Here is a 21,935-nt window from a genome sequence, read left to right on the forward strand (position 1 = left end):
GGAATCGAATAGCCCTGTTCGCAGATTCGGTTAGGAAGAAGCGTAAGAGTGCTGAGTGTCTTCATCTTTATGATTTATCTTAAACGTTGTTTTGCCATTTTGTTGGTTGTTGAGTCATTTCAATAAATTAGAATTGCTGTGACGGAAGATAAATAAGTATCATGCTGAACCACAAGACTAGGATGATCAGCCTCAATAAGAACAGAGACCTTTTATTTTTACCCCTTTGAACAAAAATGACTCAACCACCGATTTTCTGTTACATGCAGAATACACCAGCCAGCCACTTCATTAGGTACACCTCCTTGTTTCGTCACTATTTGTCCATTATATCAGCTCCACTTACCAAATAGGTGCACTTTGTAGTTCTGTAATTACAGACCGTAGTCCATCCGTTTCTCTGCATTTGTTAGACCCCTTTTACCCTGTTCTTCAATGGTCAGGACCCCCACAGGACCACCACAGAGCAGGTATCATTTGGGTGGTGGATCATCCTCAGCACTGCAGTGACACTGCAAGAAGTGGCTGGTCAATGAAAGTGCAATTTTTTCAAATCTGGCACTTAAATTGGCAGGTGCATGTTACTGACACATAATTCCAGACAAAAAATAAAAAAAGAGCTTAAATGTATTTTAAACTGTTTGACATGTAGGACCACTTGAATAGTCAAACAACACTGAATTAAAATACATAATTTTATCTCATTAATAATGCAAGTGTTTTTGAAAAGCGTGGCATGATAAAAGTAATGGGTTGCACCAGATTTGTTAAACAGTGAGAGGTTTATTCATAAAATCTACAAATGTAAAAGAAGGGAAAAAAGTTCCATTCAAAACCACAACCGTATCAGTCTTTCAAAAAAATGAAAATTACGTATACACAGCTGCAGAAATCACTGCTGGTGACCTTCCTTAAGGCAAATACAGACTGACTGTCTATAAACGTACAGTAAGTTGAATTTTCTGTTAAAACCTGTAATATCAGTAATTACAAAACAGTGATATGTATGGAATGTCTCCACCTTGCTTGGCGACCAGGGCTGCGTCCAAATTTCTCCTGAAACTTGACTCTTCTTGAAACTTCTGTCCTATCATCTTCCTTGATTTTGCCTGATCTGTAGTCCATTGCCTCAGAAAATATATAGGCAGGCCTGACAAGCATGTGGATCTACATGGATACTAGATCAGGCAAAATCTGGGAAAACTGAAAGGAAAGGAAGTTTCATTCAACTATTCAGACAAAGCCTAGCAGTGATCCAAAATATGCAAAAGCAGTGAACCTTTACCTTAACTGTAGATTATCAAACAAAACAAAACCACTGTACATTGTAAAAACACAATGAAGTAAACAGTTTCATTCCAAAATGCTGTATGTCCCTTTTCACAAATGTAGAATATGTGGCCATCCAATTTTCAAAATATCCAAAACAATGAACTGGAGTCATTTTATAAAGCACACATAAGACCAGGAATATGTTTTGTATAGTAACATTTAGCAGAACTATAATTTGTGGTGATTATAAATACAAAAACATGGCAATTATAGCATTTTGGAACTCAATTCTTAAGTGTGAGGTGTTAGATATACATTTTTCACATGAGAAATCACAAAAGTAAAAAGTACTTTGAGCTGGTCATGATTCTCCACTCAATACTTGTCAAAATTGGCAAAAAGAGCAAAAAGCTTCAAATTTTGCAGTCCACTGTAACTGCTTGTGGAACAGTTTATTGAATATCATGTTCTATAAAATGTACTGAAATCTTTATAAAATTTGTGATTCTACAGCTTCTGTTTCTTCTTGGCTGGCTTAATAGAGGGCATTTCCTCCTCAGAGTCCTCATCTTCATCGGACGCTTCAGACTCGTCATTGTTCTCTGAAGCTGAGGAACAGGAGATATTACATTTTGTAAGCTAATAATGTAAAGTGTGCTTGTTTTTTTGTCAAAGTACTTAAATCACAGCACATTATTTTTACTAAATTTATTCCAGTCTTGGGTGAAACTGATATAAAACAACTGAGTGTCAACTTGGTGTCTTCCTCACACCATTTGAAGAACCCAAAAGAAATGAGGAGTTTTCTTCCCACTCACCAACTAGGTGTAATCCACTAACAGTCACTGGTCCACTTCCAGATTTCAGGCGCAGCGTCACAGGTGCCATTAACTCAAATTCCCCCAAGCTTACCTGAAAAATGCATTACAACAAAACCAAGTGTTAGGACGTCAGTACTGCAATAACAGGAAATACAGTCTCCACTAAGATGCTGTTTACACCTTGCAGCAGCATGCATTTTCGGTGATCAGGTTTGAATTTAATCTGACCACATGAAAAGACAAGCACAAACACACCTATGATGCATTGTGATCGGATTATGAGATGGATCTTGACCACATTCTAACACATTGTGTGCAAACAACTACGTAAATGGAAATACAACAATTGCATAAGTAATTACAGCTGCTGTAAGAAAAAGCCTTCTCTGCCTCTCTCTCACTCGACAACATATCACAGTAGCAAGTGAGAAACCATGTTCACAGTAGGTCACCAGAAGTAAAACGGACATGTGTCTTTTAATATAAGAAAGCAAAATCGGATCTCATCTGGTCACACTGACACATTTGTTTGAACAGGGAAAATGGAATCTGGCCAAAGTTTATCTAGCCATGAAACATGTTAATACAAGGCAAAAGTAAAAGGTTGCTCAAGATTTATTTAATGATTCAATCTGTGGTTAGATCACTTGTCTGATACATTTTACTGCAGCCTTTCTTGGAGCAGCGTAGTGCAAAGGCCAAGACTGGTAATGTGCTGAGCAGTACGGAGCCCCGCTCATGACATTCCTTTCTAATAAAAATAATGTGTGGCCACAACTTACTTAGGCATGGGAATGTGATGTTAATGCGTGGCCATGACCTCCGGTGCATTTACATTGCTCTGGTGCATCGACGGGCGTGAATGCATCCTCCTCCTCCAGCATGTGGGCATTATGAGGGAGTTTCCTGCAAAATCTAACTGAAATCTTGCTAAGTCGATATTTATGTAAGTAATGCTTCTATTGTTTTTGAATAATCAGATAGTCAACGTATTATGCATCATTATACTAATATTTTCCAAAACGTTAACAAGGTTAAACTTGAAAAGCTTATAATTTAGGTCAGTGATTACCACTTGCAGTCAATGTCAGTCTTTTTGGTTTATTTTCATCCAACTGAACGTTTTCCTGCTTGGATTTTAAGTTTTGTATTTAAACATATTGGCTTTTTCACCACTGGTCATTTGTGTCGTGCTGGAATGTTTAAAAAACAGAACCAATGTTTCATTCTTTGAGCTGCAGACTTGAATCACACAAACACCAGCTGCTTCCTTACTGGGTAGATGCCTTGTGTTAGCCAAACTCATTTGCATAAAGTTGCTCAATTTTTTTTTGGATCCCACACCCACTGAACTCATCATGCACCGCGTGGCTGCATCTGATGGAACCAAAGCTTCCCATTGAAAAAGAAGGGGATATGTCACAGCATGCTGATGTGCCAGAGCAGTGTAAATGCAACATTATTAAGGAGTGAAAATGAGTGGCCACAACTTGGTAAAATGTGGGAACAAGATAACTCAGTTTAAATAGTTAAACTGGGACCACAACTTAATAAGGCACAGGAACAAGGTACTTCAGTTTAGACAGTTAAGCTGTGGCCATGACTTAGTAAGGCATGGGAACCACTCATTTATCTCATTCTCACACCTTACTTATGGCCATGACTAAGATGTGGGCATGCAGTAGGATCCTGTTTTCACGCCTTAGTAAGCAGTAAGGCCTGCACTATTTCTCTTCAGAAGGGACGACACCAGCAGGGGTCCTTAAAGGAGTCTTACTTCTTAGATCAGATCAGAGAAGAGACAATGTTTTTGGATTGTTTGTGAAATAGTAAACCTGTGTAAACCAGTCCAAAATATATTACCATTGGAAGACAGGATATGTGAAGATTTGCTACAGGCACGGCTATTTTCTTTCCTTGATGGTTCATAGCAGTCACTTCCACCACATTGTTCTCCTCTTTGGCTCCCTCGCCGAGGCAGATCTGCAGGTGGAGAGAGAAGGAGGATCGATGCTTTAGAACATCTGTACTTCAGTCCTTACCTCAAATCTCAAAAAGCCAAGCTTCTACGCACTGTTCGGAGTTCGAGAAAATGCTCCAAATTCTCCTCCTCATCCCCTTGAAAAGTGTAGAAGGGTACTTCGGAAGATAATTCACAGCCTTCAGGATGCAAACAACAGAATACAGATTCAGTGTATCATAAAGCTGCATCTTCCATTCATCTACATTTATTAGATTAATAAATGCACCAATAAACTGAAGTTTTACTAGTTGTGCTTAATAGAACACAACTCTTCTAAAAAAAATATATATGTTTTTTCAAGGGTTCTTTAGGAAAGGGAATGTTTCTGTTTAGAACCATGAGTTCTATAAAGAAACATTCCATGCTTAAATGGTTCTTTGCATGGTGACACGGTTCTTCAGATTGATGGAGAATGTGTTGTAACTTACAAGAAGCATTTAAGCATGAAATGGTTCTATATAGAACTGTTTTGTTTATGAATGTTTATGAATATGGTTTTAAAGCCCAGTGTGTAGCTACATTATTTCAGCCAGATGCTTGAAGCGCTACAGCGGCTGCAGGGGTCCACGTGTGTTAGCCAGGAGGCTAACGTTTCGGAAACACTACATGCAAACAAAGGAAACGCAGCTTACTAAAAACATAGCTTTCCAGTTGTGAACGTGCCCCGGTTCCGTCGTCGGATGATTCGTCCTCTAAAAACGACATAATTTTTTCAGTATTCAGTGTTCAGTACAATCCAGAGCCTAAATGACGCACAGCACAGACAGCGTCTTCAAAACATGTGACGAGTTACACTCAACACGGCGCAGGAGTTATGACATCATCAACACAAAACTTCACATCGGGTGATTTTTTAGTTTTTACTTTTTATAATAGTGATATGTTTGTTTGGTTCCACTGTAGGGTTATATCTTTGTTTTCCCTTTTTTCATTTTATTTTGAGCCTTTACCGTTGAATGACTTTTATTTTGCCCTGGAATCGCATCATGGATCTCAACAAATCGCCGTCTTAGGTCAGAATTCAGAAAGAATTTCCAGAAAAAGGATGCTACGGAATAAAACGTTAAATATTTCAGTATTTACTTTCTTCATTAAATTTTTTTTCTTCTAATTCTCTTCTAATGACTGTCAAATATACGTGTACTTTAGTGATTCATTAGGCATCAGGGTGTCGCTTAATATCCTACATAAAGCAGGAAAAATAGAATACAGTAAAAATAGTAAAATTATTGTAAAATAAATCACATATAAATCACCTAATAATCAGATTGAGGGAATGCTTATCCTTTTTTCCCTAAAAGACGGTTTTATTGTAAGCCAAAAGAATGGGTGCAAAATTATTGCCAGTTGAAGTTACGTTGAAAGTTTAATTTATCTTTAGAAACTGCCTATAAAAATAACGAAGAACAGAAGATTCTATTGTCTTTGAACCTCTTTGAAGTTTAAAGACCAAACAACAGTCAAACCATTGCTGGTCACAAATAAAATAAAGACTACGAAAAATATGCAACAACTGGGGTGCAAGTTGTCTCTATTAAATCATTAAAGGACAATTCCACTGATTTTTCAAATTTTCCCCTTAATTAAATCATTGAGATGTAAACAAAGTTACTCAGGGTGGTTTGATATGAAATCTTGTAGAGAAACAAAGAATTTCTTACAGCAGTGGTGATAGGAAACAGACAGTTGAAATGTTTTATGCCTCTAAAACAGTACCCAAGGAAAACGTATTGTTTCAGCTTTATCACTATTTCACCATCATCAACATTACATTTTAAAACTCAGAAGACACGGGTAGCAAAAGTTTATATTCGCATTGTAGATATTGTGACCCCTCGTTCCTATCACAACCACTGTACAGAAACTGGTACGTTTCTCTGGGCCACTTCATTTCGAACCACTCTTTGAGTGGCTTTGTTTACGTCTCAACAATTTGAGAAATCGGTGGAATTCCCCCTTAAGGATCATTTCCTGTTAGAAATAGCTTTTATGACCTACATTTGAGAACTCTGTAACTACAGCACTAGGGTGAATTTTGTTCATTTCTAGTTATGGTTTAAGTCATGGTGTGTAATGTATGTTAGTTTTATGTTTAGTTATGGTGCGTATTTTATGCTCCTTTGAGTAGATCATACAAAGGTATTTTATAGATGTAATAAACCTTTTATAATGGTTATTCAGAAATGCAAAACATACATCACCGAATTATGAAGATTAATTAAGGAAAGAAGTATTCTGTCTTGTGAAAGTGAGGACACTGGAATGTCCTATTTATTTCCAATTTTAAAATTTGAACAATTAAATTAAAAATGTCTTTATAAACATGGTGTTTGATACTTTTCACTGCTGAATGATGGTGCTGTTAAGTAAGAAAACACTAGATTCAACAACCTTAACCTCTGAAAAACTATTCTATGTAGTTTAAATTATATGAGTTCTGACTTAATATATATTACATAATTTCTGGCTAAAATGCCTGATCGGCCCAAAAAGTTCAGCATGCAACAATGTGATGACAGTTAAGTGCTGCCAGAAGTCTGTTAAGTGTGTAGCTTTGACCAACATAACACCTCACCGTAACTACAATCTAAGAGGAGAAAGGGGTGGAGCTATATGTTTAAATGTTTGACAAATCAGTCAAGAACTTAAGATCTCTGCAGGAGAAAAATGAAAACCAAAGACAATCATGCTTATCTCATTTGCCCCTGACTTAGTAATGGTACCGTTTGAATTGGAATTAGTAATAGTAAAGCAGTATTTGTCAAGTTGATGGACACTAAAGAAACAGTGGTTTGGCCAATTTTATAGAACAGAAGAAAAACTGCAACAAAAAAATATTTACCATACTTTATTATAATTAACCATCTTACATAAAAACCTTACAGAAAGTATAACTACATTACATACATAATCATAATTACAACCCAAAGTACTGAAATGTATTCAATGTCTTAAATGTAATTAGAACCTCACAAAATGAAGCCCTTTCCTTTTGAATTTGACTTCAACTTCCAGAACAAAAGAGCAGAGCATGGTGAAATGAAAGCCATGTGAAATAATGGCCATGCAAGGTCATGCTCCCCACAGGAGGATCGAAGGAGAACTTGTAAAAGTGACTTGAGAAAAAAAAACAAAAAACTAACAAATGCTCAGAACTATATGCATTTCTCTCATAGCAGTTACTTGAGACTAAAGGCCTTTTATGAGAAGGGGAACTTATTTGGGAGGCAGGCTGTAAGTAAGTGAGTGTTTTTGTGCCCGAATACTACATAGCGCCAAAATATGAAGAAAGACGAAGGTTTGAAAGTAGGCAGATTGTTTTCCTTCTTTACCTTATTGTAACTGTATTTAGACAAGCAGACTGCTAAATGTATGGATTTGATTTAGATCAAAATTTTAAAAATGAAGATGAGTCGTAACTACTTAAACCTTAGAGAAAAACATCAAAAATGAAACAAAATTTACCGCCCATCTCAACAAAGCCTGAGAGCATTTTCTAGTCAAATACTGCCTTACTGTCTTGACACCTTAGGCTCTGACTTTCACCACCTCACCTTGGTTTCCAAGCAACAGTATCGCATGGACATGTTGCACCACAGGACTGGAATGAACTGTGTCATGTTTGAGAAAGAATAGCATGTTTCAAACACAACCATACATACATTTCTTCTAGTCAATCAAATAACTACAGATGCAGGATTTACTGCACTCACTCAAACCTCACTCCAATCAGTTTCACTGAATGTCACTGTGAAATTCCACCACAGTCAGCTGTCCTCACAAAACTCTGGTGACTGGTGGTTTATCACAACTCCTCACCTTTTGAACATGTTTAAAACGTCTTTAGTCAAATACTTATATTTATGAATGGTCATCTAATCTTGTTTAGGCTCAAGAACATATAACAGGCATGACCTCAGACCACAGCAATGTGGTCTGAAGAAATCGTCTCGGGGGTGGGGGGGCTGGGTGGGGGGCTGGGGGTGTGGCTGGGAGGGGGATAAGAGGACAAAACCTCTGCAATACACTGAGGAAGGCAACAGACCGAAAGGCATCGCTGTACAAAACACAAATGTATCATCAAGATACACATGCTACTAGCTTATGCACAAAAGTAATATCCATGCAGTTTTTATGGACAAGGGTCTCCACTTTTGGTTCCAAATTTATCTCTACTAACTCCAGGTTCTCTGTATGGATTTTTTAGCCAACAATCCACACAATGAATTCTTTCTTTAAAAACACAGACACACCCTATCTATCTGTTTAGCTAGTTTGTTCACTAATGCTTTAACAGTTTGTGACTGGAAAACTGCAAAAGTCAAGAGACCACTAAAAAAAAAAACAGCCACCTTCCACATTACTGCTGAAGTGGCAACAAAGCATGGGAGGCAAAACATATGCGGAAACTTATTTTTTCTAATTATGTAATGGTATCTTTAGGCTATTGATCGTGTTGGGCCTAAATGCCCTCACTGGAACCTGCAGCGGACTGAATATAAGCAGACTGCCGACCAACTGCACTTGAGAGGTGTGATGGGCTAAATGGCACCTGGCCAGCTCAAGCTGTCTTGCAGACCAGAGGAGGGTCTTGTTGAAAAGGCAATACAAGCACTCACATTCTCTCACACGCCACCTCTGATTGGCAAAGCACAGTAACTATGAGAAGCACCTTAAATTATGCATGTGCTTTCAGCAGTTTCTGAAGAGCACACTTTGAAGAATAAAGCTACAACAGCAGCCTTCGATGGGTGCAACAAAAATTACAAATGTGTCATTGATTGTTACTTGGACAGGTAGTGAGACACGCTCTAGGCCCTCTATGCAGACCACTGTAGCTTTGTACAAGTTCTTCCAAGGGTAGGTCTTCCATATTGCTCCCTTTCACAAGCTCCTCCCCATTATGATGACATCTTTTGGAAAGCCCTCCATTTTGGCTACTTCAAAGCAGCCAAGTTTGCCATAAAAGTCCAACATCCGTTTGTCCAATTGCCGGACCTCACAGAAGGCACCATGGGAGCCTAGGGAAGCGTAGTGAAGATATGATCAGGAGAATGAAAGCATTCAAACAGATCACTGTAGCTTTTAACTTTCTATGGCAGCTTTGAGGCTATTATCTTTCTGTACAGTATCAGGTATTTGAAATTTAAGACTGCAATGTCAAACCACTATTCCCCTGTAGACTACATACATGTGGTGAAAGAGGAAGGACCACACAGAGGGATCTGAAGAACTTTAGTATTACTTCACTAGTTCAAGGTTCAGTCATTTGTCTTTTTTCCTTTTTCTTCTTTAAATGGGGTAAAATTATTTTCAGAATGAGGCAATCTCCAGGTTAATGGTGACTGTGGGCTACTTACTGCTCTGAGAACTTATAACCAAATTTTGCTGAACACGATGCAAAATGACAAGGGAATGCAAAAGTATTCAGACAAATTGTTCACATTAAACTACACACAGTGGATGCAACACAATTTTTTTTTTAAAGCTGTGCTTTTACACAGCTCAGATGTGGAGGTGAAACTCAACTGTGATTGTTCGGCTGAGTATATTTTACCATTTTTGCTACATCCTTAAAATAACGTTTGATGTGCAATATATCATTTATAAACATGTTTTACTTAATTTTAATGACTTCATAAATTGCATGAATAAACTGTACTCAGTGTGCGAACGTCTTCAGACAAAAAGACAACAACACCTACCACTGGCTTTCAGTGATGAGAGGAGACATCCCATCATGCTTTTGGCTACACTAGGGTCAGTGACTTTTGTATGAATGTCCACCTTTATGAGGGAGGGGAAATTCCTGAGGAACGATTCTGGCAAACCCTCCTCTTCCTCATGGAAGCTTAGCATCATTTTCTGCAGGAAAAAGACAGAAATGACCTGGTCAGACTGTTGTGCATTTGAGATGAGGGGATGAATGTGGGAGATGTGAATCCGGAGGAGCATATCTTGCCTCTGCCTCAGACAGGTCCTTTCCTGAGTCAGGTTTGTTATACTTTTCCTGCATGAATGGAATCCAGCTCATCTTGCATTTCTTCACAAAGGGTTTGACATCCACAGTGCCCAGGGCATAGCCACAGATTCCCTCCTCATCCTCTAAGACAAAGCCATAGTCTGGGCTGAGCGTCAGAAACCCTCCTACTAACCTGCAGGAGAAACAGTGTACATAAGGCACTGCAGAACTCATACAGGATGTTGGAACATTGCTATGAGAATTTGGTGGCATTCGGCCACTAGAGCATTAGTGAGATCATGTATTGATGCTGGACGATTAGTTCCGTTATTACCAAAGAACATGATTATCAAACTATATAAAGAGATGACATAAATAAATGAATATCTTGTGATACCTGTCTCCAATCAGGTCTGGTTCTTGGTCAGAGAAAGGAATCTCATCACATCCCTCTGTGTATATCTCCTTGCAGATCTTGTAGACAGCAGCCTATAATTCACATTCATGTACATGCGAGCACACAAGGCAGAAAGAGAAAATGCAGTGTTGTAAGGACTCTTGACAGCTCTCAGTCCAGATCATGGCAGCCATCTGAGGGCTAACAGGTGGGCCAGACTGCTGATTTGGCAGATTGGATCAGTAGCTCTGCAAATTAACCTCAAAACCTCGCTTAAACTGGGACACTTCAGCTGGGAATACTAGCGGCTTCAACAACTTTTAACAACTCCCGAGGTAACCTACCCACAGAGCAATTTACAATATTCTGAAGGTCTCACCAACAAAACATTCAGAAGATGTAAAATTCGGCACTTTGTTTAGTCCTGTGTTATAATGCAGGACATTTACTTTAATATCTAACTTGCAATCTTTTTCCTTGCATAATTAGTGAGATGAATACTCAAATGGCATGTCCTGAAATTAAATATAAAATATATATTTATACATAATGTAGTGCCACAGTGGAAATCACAGATAGTCAGAGACAAACACAGACGTTATACTCACCTCATCTTCAGTAAAGTAAGGCCTTATGGAATAGATTTTGGAAGTTGGCATTGAAGGTGGTGGCTGGTAGAAAAGATCATTTGCCCCATCTATTGGCAACAGTCGCTGTGGAGACCAAAGCAAAAACATTCAATACTTTCCCAGCTTTAGGCACCCGACTGAGCAGCTCTTCATTCAGATTTACACTTATGAGTTCCTCTGCTCCTGCTGAACCAACATGACACTTGAGCCAAGTGTTTAACCAAATACTGGCATAAGAGTAAACACTTTACAAAGAGGCTTTATTGGCTCTTTTGGTTGGTCAGTAATCAGCAAGAGCAGGAAAACTGCACAAATATGTAAAATCCCTTTTTTGTGCATTTTGCTTCTTTTTTGTTTTGAAAGAAACCAAAACCAAACAGAAGAGGGAAATATCTGGCTGCAGGCTTGGTCTGAGAAAGGCTTAACTGGCTAAAGGAGATGCCCCTTTCCCACTGCAAGGCATCGCAAGTTTTCGCTGCGCATTTCCTGTAGAGAAAAGGAATGATGCTGACACACACATTAAACAAAACTCCATGACCAAATGATATTAAAACTCTTTTGTATTCCGTGTGTAATTGTACATACATATAACCACTAATGGTTAACGGATATTTAGAATTTATTAATTATTTAAATAGATGATTTGTTCATGGAGCTTTCAGCAGGCGAACACGCAGGCGCACACGTGAGCGCAGCAGTGCAGATGCAGGCGCAGGGGGATAATTTTGAGTTTCCTGCAAAGGAATAAGGTGTCATGAAAATAAACCCTAGCCATGCTGCGCAGTCGCAAGCGCTTGGGGAAAAGCCACATCTCTTTTGGGCAGTTGCTGAAAGAAACCCAAATTTAGACTGTGTCAGAAAACACCATCATCCCAAACTCTGGCTTTGACGGCAGTCATGAGACCCTTTTCATATTGCAATTTAGCATAAATATCTGCTGATAGTGCACGAGAGGCTATAAACCCATCATCTATTTGCTATGGCAATCAGCTCACCTTAAACAGACCAACCCTTAGCATTGCGCAACCACGCCAGAGACATATAACAACAACAAAAAAAATTACAACTTCATTTTAAGACTTTGCTGTGAATTCAATATTGGATACCTGGAACTCTCCCGCTAGACCGCCCCTAAAGGCCGAGGGCTCTTGGTCTCCACTTAAGAACTGTGCTGAGGACTGACTACGACACCCTGTTGAGATCAGATCCAAGCGGAAAACATTACGTGAGGGGCTTTCTTCCAAAATGAGGAGGAAGGGGGTATGGGGTAGTGATGTCTATTTCCAATTCACTCCATTGAAAAAGAAAAGCCAATATTGCGCACTAGAATTATAGAATATATCTGAATATGAACAAACGTGCAATGCTTTAAATCTGTCTCTTGGGCTCAAGCAGCTAAAGCTTAGATTGAAAGATGGCAATCTCTGGTGTGAACAGAATATATAAGTCCAATTTACTTAAAATATGATTGTGCTGTAGGATGGTCCCTAAAATCACTGGTTGTTAAGACAAGTGATTGTGGTTCATGATTACATACTAGGCCGTTGTTAGTTTGGCAAAACAATTTGTTATTTAATGCAAGAAGTGGAACTTCTTGTAAAATGGTGAGCTGCATAATAAGCTGCCCCTCTTGAATTAATGGCACTCTGTTTACAGATTTTGTTGGTTCTGCATTACTGACTTGCTGGTAGTTAATTAAGCTTCAGCTGTTGAAGACCCTCTGAGTTGCACACCTCATCTGAAGTCACATTTACATCTATCTGCCTTGTCACATGACTAACGAGCACTGTTCATCAGCCCAAGAGATTTAGATGCAGAGCCTAGGCTGTACAGGGCATACCCTTTTTAAGAGCGAAATAACTGCTGAATGAGAGAGCCCCTTTTATTTAGAAGAGTATTACACCTGAACCTTAACTTTCAAACTTTTAGTTAGCTCTTCTACAGGTTTGATCAAACAGGAAGTGTCCCATGACAAAGCAACGCATGTAATAACTATTTAAATGGCCTTAAAGGGTCACTAGAACTCAAAGTCATGTAACAAGACAAATGTAGCGCAGAGACAGGAGTTATAATGCTCCTGTTTTCACTGGATTTCAAACAAGATACCTATGCGCACATCCTGTGATGGCAGGACACAGCACACATGTGCACCATCTGAAGGGAATTCACAAACCACTGCTCTTTATGTACATAAAGTATACTAAGAAATGCAACTTTAGATTACTATTTTAAGCATGTAAAGCCAAAGACAGCGACAATCTACGATGTTTCCCTTAAGGTGGTGCTTTATGGCTGGTCGGAGCCATCTCAAATAGGCCTATTGATAGAAACAAAAACCACGTTAGAGCTGCCAGAAAAAAGAACCTGGGGTTAACACTTATATCTTCAGCTATCGCTGCGCAAATGTGACTTCATCAGAATCCCTTCCTTTCCAAACATATGCAATGCTTAATATTTGATACATAAACAATAAACCCCAAAAATCATAATAATAAAAAACAAGAAATCAAATAACCCCGCCCCCCAACAGAAAATTGATATCGCGAGCACTGTGCATACATCGGCCACTGTCGATCCAATAGCAGTAGAAACTTGTGCTGAGGATTCTTCCATCTGTACATAATGAAGGGAGAAGACAATAGAAGAGCTTGTTAGTAAGTAATTTCAGCACAACAGCAGTGAGGCGCTGACTGACTGCCATCTGCACTGCTTTGGACCAAGGAGCTGGATAAGCCGGGAATTCAGATGTGCTGCATTCGCCTGGCTGTGCAGACACAGAGGCTGAGAGGCACACAGAGGGGGCACAATCTTTTACACCACACACAGTCTCATTGAAGCAGGGTTTCCTGTGGTGCAATCTGATACCTCTCTTTGACACAAGCTCTTACGTTACTGATGCTTTTGTTCAGAAAAAAATCGTTATGTATTAAATGTCTCAGAATAGAGACATCTTCAGATCTTCAGCATATTCTGTTTTTTTTTTTTTCACCACTTAATTGTGTGCTAAGATTGAGATGTGGCTTGACCAGATTTGGTTGCTGCCTGCTGTGTTGCTTTGTCATATAGCTGGACAGAAACCTGTGAATGAAATGTGGTTACCAAGGTAACCCAGGCCATGCTGGTGCTATAATTACTCAATCAACTTCTAACAAACACTGCATTTAGAACAGAATGCAGTACTCTAACTGTGCAGCAGTAATGACTGTAAGTGATAGAACTAATGAAAATTATAGTGAAAAGGGGAAAAACATTCCTGGATGGAAGCTTTAGTCACTAAAAAGTGAACACGCTTCACAAATGGCTTGGACAGATGTAGTACAAGTTATTTTTTTTATATAAACCAAGCGTTGAAGGGTACAAGCTTTATTCTTTCACCCATACCACTTTGGATATTAAGTGCATATTACACACAAAATTACTTGTGTTATTTGCCAAGATGAGCGTGGACATAATACATGTTCATTAAGAAATCCCAGATCAGTACAGTTAGAGTAAAGCATCCATTCATGTTTTGTTTGGAGACTACATATTAATTTGTTCAACTAGCAAATGTGCTAGAAAGGGTATGAGAAACCAAATTCATCAAGCTCTGATAACTTATCACTGACTTCAGGTACACTTAAGTAAAGTGTCTCATAATGCACCAGAATAGCCTTACACAGCCGCCTCGCTTTCCAAGCTCGCATGCGCGGCGCGCTAGGGCGTAAGGGATCAACTTTCCTTCACGATCAGGCCCTTGATCGAGAGAGATGGCAGCAGGTGTTGCTGAGTTAACGCACAATGATACTGGACACACAGCAAGCAGCAGGACTCACACTGGCTCCTCAAACCACAGTCTGCCAATTACAACATATTCCTTATATTTATTTAGGTAGGCCCACTGAGGTTCACCGTTTTTTCAGTTGACTTCATTATACTCACAAAGAGATGGTGAACTGCCTAGCAATGAAGACAGCATTCAGTCAGTGGAGGAGAACAATATTTACACAAACACAAAACAAAAAAAAACAAAAACAAAAAAAAACAAACAAAAAAAAGTGAAGCAATGAAATAAACCTGTCTTTGCTTCTGTAAATAGCCAAAATTAAGAAAGAGAGGCATGTGCAAGCTTATATAATGTGTGAGACTAGATTGGATATATTTTTGTCCTATGAACAGGCGTAAAGTGAGAAGTGATAATTTACCCTATCAAGTCTAAAAATATGCTTTGCCATCTGTTGAAAAATGCAGGGTGGGGGCTGGAATTCTTACAGATGTTGCTATCAGAGCAGAAAAGATCTATAACATGCTTGATAAACCAATACCCATAATATGTAACTGTAAGCCTAAATTTATTTTATTTTATTTTTTTTGTAGGAAAATTAATGCCCCACTAGACCTTTAGAATGTATCTGAGCGTGTATTTAATGGGTGTAAAACAAAAAACAAATAAATAAAAACCCTGAAATGCAGCTGTGAAGAGCAGAGCCATACCTACCTAACCACTGAACAAATGATTTGATCATTGAGATGATACTCTTTATATCCCAGATATAGGGATACAGGTCATACAGAATGGTCCTGTTGGCAGAGTTGGAGAGCCTGGTGAACATCTGCATGACGGAGCAACACATCTTCTCAAAATTCTCAGCTCTGGAGTGCCATTCAGTCACCTGACAGAGATACAAACACATTATATTACTGCAGATCAAATATTTCATAATGAGGTACAGAAGCTGTAAATAAGCAGACTCTCCCACCAATAAAACTCCTTTTCTTGCTTTAAAAGCACCACCAAGTGGTAAGAAAAGAGACTGCATTTCCTCCATTTTGATGCACCACAGTCACTCCTCTTTGGCTCTATTTCATTACTTGATTTAACATGCCCTCCTTGACAACCCCTTAGCATTGCCCCTCATGAGAATCCATTGCCATCTTTGCTGTTCCAATACAGCAACACAATACACTTTAAATACAGCTTGTGAATCGACACTCTTGACCCCAGGAGTAAAAACTGTTCATAATGTACAGTGGTCCTTTAAATTTCTCTGCAGAACATTGCAGTTAGATCAATTTGATGCCGAAGGATGAAGAGGGCCTTATTTTCCAGTAGTACATGATTACAGTATTACTGAAGAGGTTTTATATAACCAATTAAAAAAAGAAAAAGACAGGCTACTTTCCAAGACACTTCAGTTTCACTTTAAATAAAACACCTTGAAAGTCAACCTGGTAAAAAAATTTGAAAAAAAAATAAATACATAAAACCACTCTTCAGATACATAATAAATGTGCCCATGCATATTTATTGTTTACTCTGCTCTAACACACACACTGCAACTCAGGAAGGGCTTTTAAACAGTCGACTGGCTGGATCAGGTATGTTGAGAGCAGGGAAAATGCCAAAATATGCAGGGCAGAGGTACTTCAGAACCAGGGCTTGAAGACAGGGAGTTACATTACAATGATATACTTGAAAATGTGATCATCTGTCACATTTCAAATCTTTTCTCTGTCAAGTTTTAATTTTATTTCATTCCTCTTTTAACTTTAGTGTTACCTAAAATATCAGTATCTGTCATTCTGAATACACTTACAGAATAACAAATTAAAAGTGTATCAACACAGATGTAGAATCTCATTAACCATTATAAAAACACAAAAAACACATATTACACTTGCACTTACTCTTTCTAAATGCTGTATTATATCGCCAAAAAGCTGCACTAATACATCCCCTTTGTAATTTTGACAGTATTGCAACATTAACAGTAACTGTTTAGGGTCTATGTCTGGGTTGATGTGTGTGACAGCAAGGGCAAAATCTGTTGGCTGATTATAGGTGCACTGAATATAAGGGTTGTGGAATATGGCAGCACAGGGACAGACAGAAGTGCGGATTTTTCTCCAGACCACTTGTGTGCCAGAGAACAGCATCTTAACTTGAAGTTCCCAAATAATCAAAGTTCTAAACCTTGTGCCTCAAAACATGATTTGATTATATTTTGCATCGTATTGCATCTCACAATTTTCACATTCCTTTTTTCATTTTTTCCAGTTTACTTATATTAATGCCTATTACTGCTATATATGTACTTTAATTAAATGCATTGTCAATTGTTCAAGACTTTTTATTCAGTGAATTAAAAGTTGTTGGGCTCAATAAATGTCCTTAAGTCTTACTCATCAAGAGGAGCAAGTATATGAATAATGTTATACATCATGTATGATGCTACATACTGCAGAACAGAGAGGGCAAAGACTAAAGGTATGTTACGTGAAACTAATGAATGCCTTTTCACTTTTATAGAATTGTTTTGGCTACACCACTGACCTTCTCCGGTTCCTTGCATTTGGAATTTACACTGACGATGCTGCTGTTTGCTCTAAGCCAGTTGAACTCTTTGAGCATCTGCACTGCCTTGGGACCATGTTCATAGGGAAGGTAGAAAAGTTCTGCCAGCAAAGTCAGGTCCTCCAGCGTGAGTGCCTCAGCCGTAAACAGAGGTTTCTCATCGGGTCCTGGTACAAACACTTCTTTATTAAGCTGCTCATCTGTCTGCATGGGTGCAACATCACTGCCTGAGTCTTCCTGAACAGACATCTCTGGAGACTTGGACTCGGTTAAGCTCTCTTTATCTGTGTCCATGGGTTTGAGGTCCTCTGCCATTGTGGCTTTAACAATCTTTGTGAGAATCTGATTGACATTCTTGGCGTCCTCCACTTCATCTTGTTTCTCCAGCACCATCTCCATGGGCTCCTCGTCTGAGTCTTTCTTCTCCACCTCCACATCTTCCTCATCCTCCTCTTTGTGCAGTGTGTGGGGCTCCTCATTGAGAGGAGCAGTAGGGCTCATAATGGGCTGCTGGAACACTGTGGTAACTGTAGTGGAGGAGCCCAGAGAGGGGGCGGTCAATGAGGGAACATCAACAGAGGAGCTGTTAACTCCACTGTGAGCCACCTGACGACCTATCAAAAGGAAGAAAAATAAAATAAAATCATATGGCTTCATTGGTCTTCCACAGTCACAATTTTTATCTTTTGTAAATCGAGTTTAGCATTTAGAATATTAAGAGTGATTAAACAAAATATCATTGTTACTCACTATTCATAAATTCATTGCTTAATGCTCTTTTCATTTCTGACAAACAACTACCTATATCATTTCATCATTTCTTCTGACCACAAAACTCCTCAATGCACTTTCTAATGCACCGGGCCAGGTGACATTTTTTGCATAACACACCTGATACAGCTCAACAGCTAATTAACATTTTGCTGGTTAGACAAAAAACATTTCGACCAGAAAAGACCTCCTGATCTTACCATGCTGTCATGGACATTACTTAAAATATGATGTAACAAAAAAAACGAAAAACTCATACTATTCACAACAACACCAAAGGCTTCATTTTTTTTGACCAATTACATTTAACATTATTTATTTATTTATTTGACATCACTGGGCTGAAAAGGATATAACTTAACATGATAAAACAATGGCAATTACTGTTGTATTGATGAGGCACGCCAAACTCGTTGAGCCACTCAGAAAGGGCCAGCTTAAGGGCAATCTGTGGGCTGTACAGGATGTCCGTCTCCAGCTCTTCATCACTGCCCTCGTTCTCTAGCTTTATCTGAATGGACACTGTACTGTCTTCGCTATCCGCTGCGAAAAAAGATGAAAAGAAACTTTTATTTTCAGTTTATCAGCCCAATGAGTGCATTTGCACATTTGAGCGATTATGAACATTAAAAATAAGATCTCACTGACAGCAATTAGTCAAAGGTCATCTAAGGCTTAGTTTTTCAAAAAAAGCTGCCATACACTAAGCAGCATTATGTAATGAGGATATTTCATAAAGAGGACCATTATGCTACAAAGTATTTGCAAACTCTGAGCCTGGTTGGTTACAGCCTGGCTTTTATTCCCAGTCTGTGAAACATTCACACTGAGATAATCAATAATAAGGAGATATTGTTCATGACCCAAAGGCATGGACATTAACGACTAATTTGGCCATAAAAGCTTTTCTGTTCGTATATGACTCATAGTTAACTGTATTCAGACAAAGATACAAAGTCAGGCAGTGGAGCATGCCAGACAAACAAAATATGATACAGCCATTCTGAAGCATTCACTTAATATAGACAACAATGTTAAAGTTAGGCATACTTACTCATGACAACGTCCTTTCTCACCCCATTCATATTTGATTTATACCATGTGGCTAATGTGTGAATGGCTACAAAGTTGGTCTCAAATTCACAGTTGGGGTTGGTGAGGACTCCTTTTAGTCGAGGAATGAGTTCTGTAGATCTGCCTTTATATGGGCCCAAAAACAACCGTTTCTGATCATAGTCATTGGCATGAATATTATCCCAGATGACTGGAGCTCTCCTCAGAATCTTTGTCACCTCTTCAATAGACTCTACCGTTATGTCTTTAGAAACTACCTTTGGACCTTTGAAGAAAAAACACTGCTGTTAGCACCCAAATTATGCTTGTTAACTTATTTCTGGGCACAGCCACATCTGTTAGATATTTACCTGTCCACAAAATTTCAATGCCAGGCAGCAGCTTTTCACCAATTGTGCGCAGATAAGGCGACTGGGCCACATTTGGATAACAAAAGGTTCCACAGTACTCTGATAAAGACAAGATTATAGAAATTGAACAAACAGAACACAGACAACAACTGAGCTTTATATGAGCCACATAAAGAATAAAAAAAACATACCTGTGGGGCAAAACAAAAAGGTTTCGGGTTCTCCTAAATACTGGAAGATCTCATTGGTGATAGACACTTGTGCATGTGCAAATGAGCTGAAAACTTCTTTGTCAGCTGGACACATGTTGTGATCAATGTCATCAAAAAGTAAAGCAAAGGACTTGCACCCAAAATGAGAGACCTGTGTTGAGAATAGGATTGGTCAGTACAACACGGAACCAATTCTACATTATGAAAAAACAATGTGTAAGATTTTAGAGTAAAGCTGCATCTTTACTTGGTCCAACTTCCTTTTCAGTGTAGAGACCTCCTTCTGATTTGAGAATGTTATATCCAGACCAGGGGAGATTGCATAGATGAACTCAATTCCATGCTCTTTTGCAGCACTTATCAGAGTCATGAGTTGTTCTTAGAAAGAATAAAATACAAATAATTATCTCCTTCTACTTCAGCAGCATACATCTCATATTTTACAGAAACATTTCTGGTATGCTACACTGTAACAACAGGCTTTTACCTGCTTCCTCAACTGAGTACATCTCTCTCCAAAACATTCTGTGTTTGTAGTCATCCTTGGGTGCATACAGGTAAGTGTTCAATCCCCATTTCTGCTGTCTGGAAAACACAACAGAGAGTGTGAAAGGACTCATTTACATCATAGTCAGTTTCACGTAACTACAATGTAATATCACGCCACATCAAACCATGGTAAAAATGAAAATACCTTCTGAATAGCTCTTTTCTTTGTTCCATTGTCCATGGTCGACCATAAAAGCCTGTGACAAACAAAAGAAGGCAAACAATCAGTTTCACACACACAGCATAAATTCCACAACAGGGCATACTTTAACTTTATCGACAGAAATTTTCACAGTTCTCAAAAGAGCAATATATATATGCGTGACAATAGTGAATTCAACCTGCATGTAAAAATACATCGTCCAGTTATTGTGACAAACGCATTACAGACAGCACAATAAAAAACACGCTCACTGTGCAGCGGAAGCGATCTGTAAAAATATAGGTTACTGTTCAGTGGGTGGGTTACTGCGACTAACGTACTAGCTAATAAGCACATTTCGTAATGTTATAAGAACTATAATATGTGCAATTTACAGAACAAAATATTTATGCATATAGTAACCTATATCACCTTTACACGATTACTGTTAACTTACCCTCGACAACCCCGCTGATGAATTTTCTCCGGCCTGTTCTCTCCACCACAATATTGTGCTCGTCAACGGAGCCCTGCACCTCGACACCAGCCTCCGTTCCTCCCGGGCTTGGGTCACTCTCTGACTGAGAGGTTTCGACGATTTTGTCTTTCTGAACCATCTTCAGGAGCTTTCAGCAACGATCTAAACGTTTCTGGTTCTACTTTGGAGAGTTATTTTTAAATATTTACCGTCCTTCGAAGTATGAAACTTGGCCAGCTGGGTTAGTAGGCCATCTTGTCGACCAGCAGGGAGCGAATTTATACCGTATTTATCTAAGGCAAACCAAATCACATTTAAGGACGATCCTTTTTAGTAATGCGACAAAGAAACGCTTTGTTAGGATGTCAAAGAAAGCGCGTCTGTCTGACCCCAGCCGGTCGAGTCCGTGTGTAGTTTGATCTGCCTTAACGTCAATCCTGTCAAAGCCGCTAGCGTTTGTTAGCCGAGCGAGTTAGCATCAGTGTTTTTCTCAAGCTGACGCGTTTGTCGCTGTTCCGCTGGAAGCAGGACACTCCGTGACAAATGCGGCTGCACGAATAGCTCACGTTCGTGTGCAGAATGCCAAGTGTTACTAACAAAGGACGGTCGAAATTTATAACATTTAACGTCGCGTTCATCAACATCTACCGTTACTACAGTCTAATTTTTCTCTTCCTGTTTACACTCACTGCGCAGACTCACAAAACCAGTTCGAACCGGTCAGAGCCAGTTAGAGCGTCAAAAAACCGAACCTTAATCAAAGACTACGGCAAAGTGGCGAGATAACACACTAGATGTTATATCAAGGAAACCGAGAGAACTATTATTAATTCATTATATACGCACAGGGTAGGCTGAAGTCAATCAGAGCCATAAAATATGTACAAGATGAAACAAAACACTTTTTTTCCTGAACAGTGT

At 38.9% G+C, this 21,935-nt stretch overlaps 2 protein-coding genes across 3 annotated transcripts; both read right to left on the bottom strand.

Annotated features, from left to right (window-relative positions):
* Nucleotides 1–763: 763 nt before the first annotated feature.
* npm3 (nucleophosmin/nucleoplasmin, 3) lies at nt 764–4,924 on the bottom strand. Its single transcript, XM_036573888.1, has 5 exons — nt 4,749–4,924; nt 4,168–4,253; nt 3,957–4,076; nt 2,091–2,184; nt 764–1,880 (listed from the first exon to the last, which is right to left on the bottom strand). The coding sequence occupies exons 1-5, from the start codon at nt 4,819–4,821 to the stop codon at nt 1,780–1,782; spliced, it is 474 nt and encodes a 157-aa protein (XP_036429781.1). The 5' UTR covers nt 4,822–4,924; the 3' UTR covers nt 764–1,779.
* Nucleotides 4,925–6,948: 2,024 nt separating this feature from the next.
* On the bottom strand, nt 6,949–21,728 carry oga (O-GlcNAcase). 2 transcript variants are annotated; one of them, XM_036573889.1, is made up of 17 exons: nt 20,994–21,728; nt 20,540–20,591; nt 20,333–20,430; nt 20,093–20,223; nt 19,825–19,996; nt 19,634–19,732; nt 19,264–19,548; nt 18,594–18,752; nt 17,418–18,052; nt 15,582–15,756; nt 13,664–13,717; nt 12,211–12,296; nt 11,084–11,188; nt 10,476–10,567; nt 10,079–10,271; nt 9,822–9,981; nt 6,949–9,137 (listed from the first exon to the last, which is right to left on the bottom strand). In XM_036573889.1, the coding sequence occupies exons 1-17, from the start codon at nt 21,151–21,153 to the stop codon at nt 9,001–9,003; spliced, it is 2,793 nt and encodes a 930-aa protein (XP_036429782.1). In that variant the 5' UTR covers nt 21,154–21,728; the 3' UTR covers nt 6,949–9,000. The 2 variants fall into 2 exon arrangements, with proteins under 2 accessions (XP_036429782.1, XP_036429783.1); XM_036573890.1 differs by lacking the exon at nt 13,664–13,717.
* Between the last annotated feature and the right edge of the window lie 207 nt (nt 21,729–21,935).

The sequence above is a fragment of the Colossoma macropomum genome, unplaced genomic scaffold, assembly GCF_904425465.1.
Source record: "Colossoma macropomum unplaced genomic scaffold, Colossoma_macropomum, whole genome shotgun sequence".
Lineage (NCBI taxonomy): Eukaryota > Metazoa > Chordata > Actinopteri > Characiformes > Serrasalmidae > Colossoma > Colossoma macropomum.

What these genes read in the sequence shown, in the direction of transcription:
- npm3 (XM_036573888.1), bottom strand. Translation starts at nt 4,821, where the DNA reads ATGTCGTTTTTAGAGGACGAATCATCCGACGACGGAACCGGGGCACGT. An exon ending in ATTTTCTCGAACTCCGAACA is followed by an intron (nt 4,077 to 4,167) that starts GTGCGTAGAAGC and finishes CTCCACCTGCAG; the next exon opens with ATCTGCCTCGGCGAGGGAGC. An exon ending in ACATATCCTGTCTTCCAATG is followed by an intron (nt 2,185 to 3,956) that starts GTAATATATTTT and finishes TGCATTTTTCAG; the next exon opens with GTAAGCTTGGGGGAATTTGA.
- oga (XM_036573889.1), bottom strand. Translation starts at nt 21,153, where the DNA reads ATGGTTCAGAAAGACAAAATCGTCGAAACCTCTCAGTCAGAGAGTGAC. An exon ending in AGGACCTGTCTGAGGCAGAG is followed by an intron (nt 9,982 to 10,078) that starts GCAAGATATGCT and finishes TTTTTCCTGCAG; the next exon opens with AAAATGATGCTAAGCTTCCA. An exon ending in CTCATCACTGAAAGCCAGTG is followed by an intron (nt 9,138 to 9,821) that starts GTAGGTGTTGTT and finishes ACGCTTCCCTAG; the next exon opens with GCTCCCATGGTGCCTTCTGT.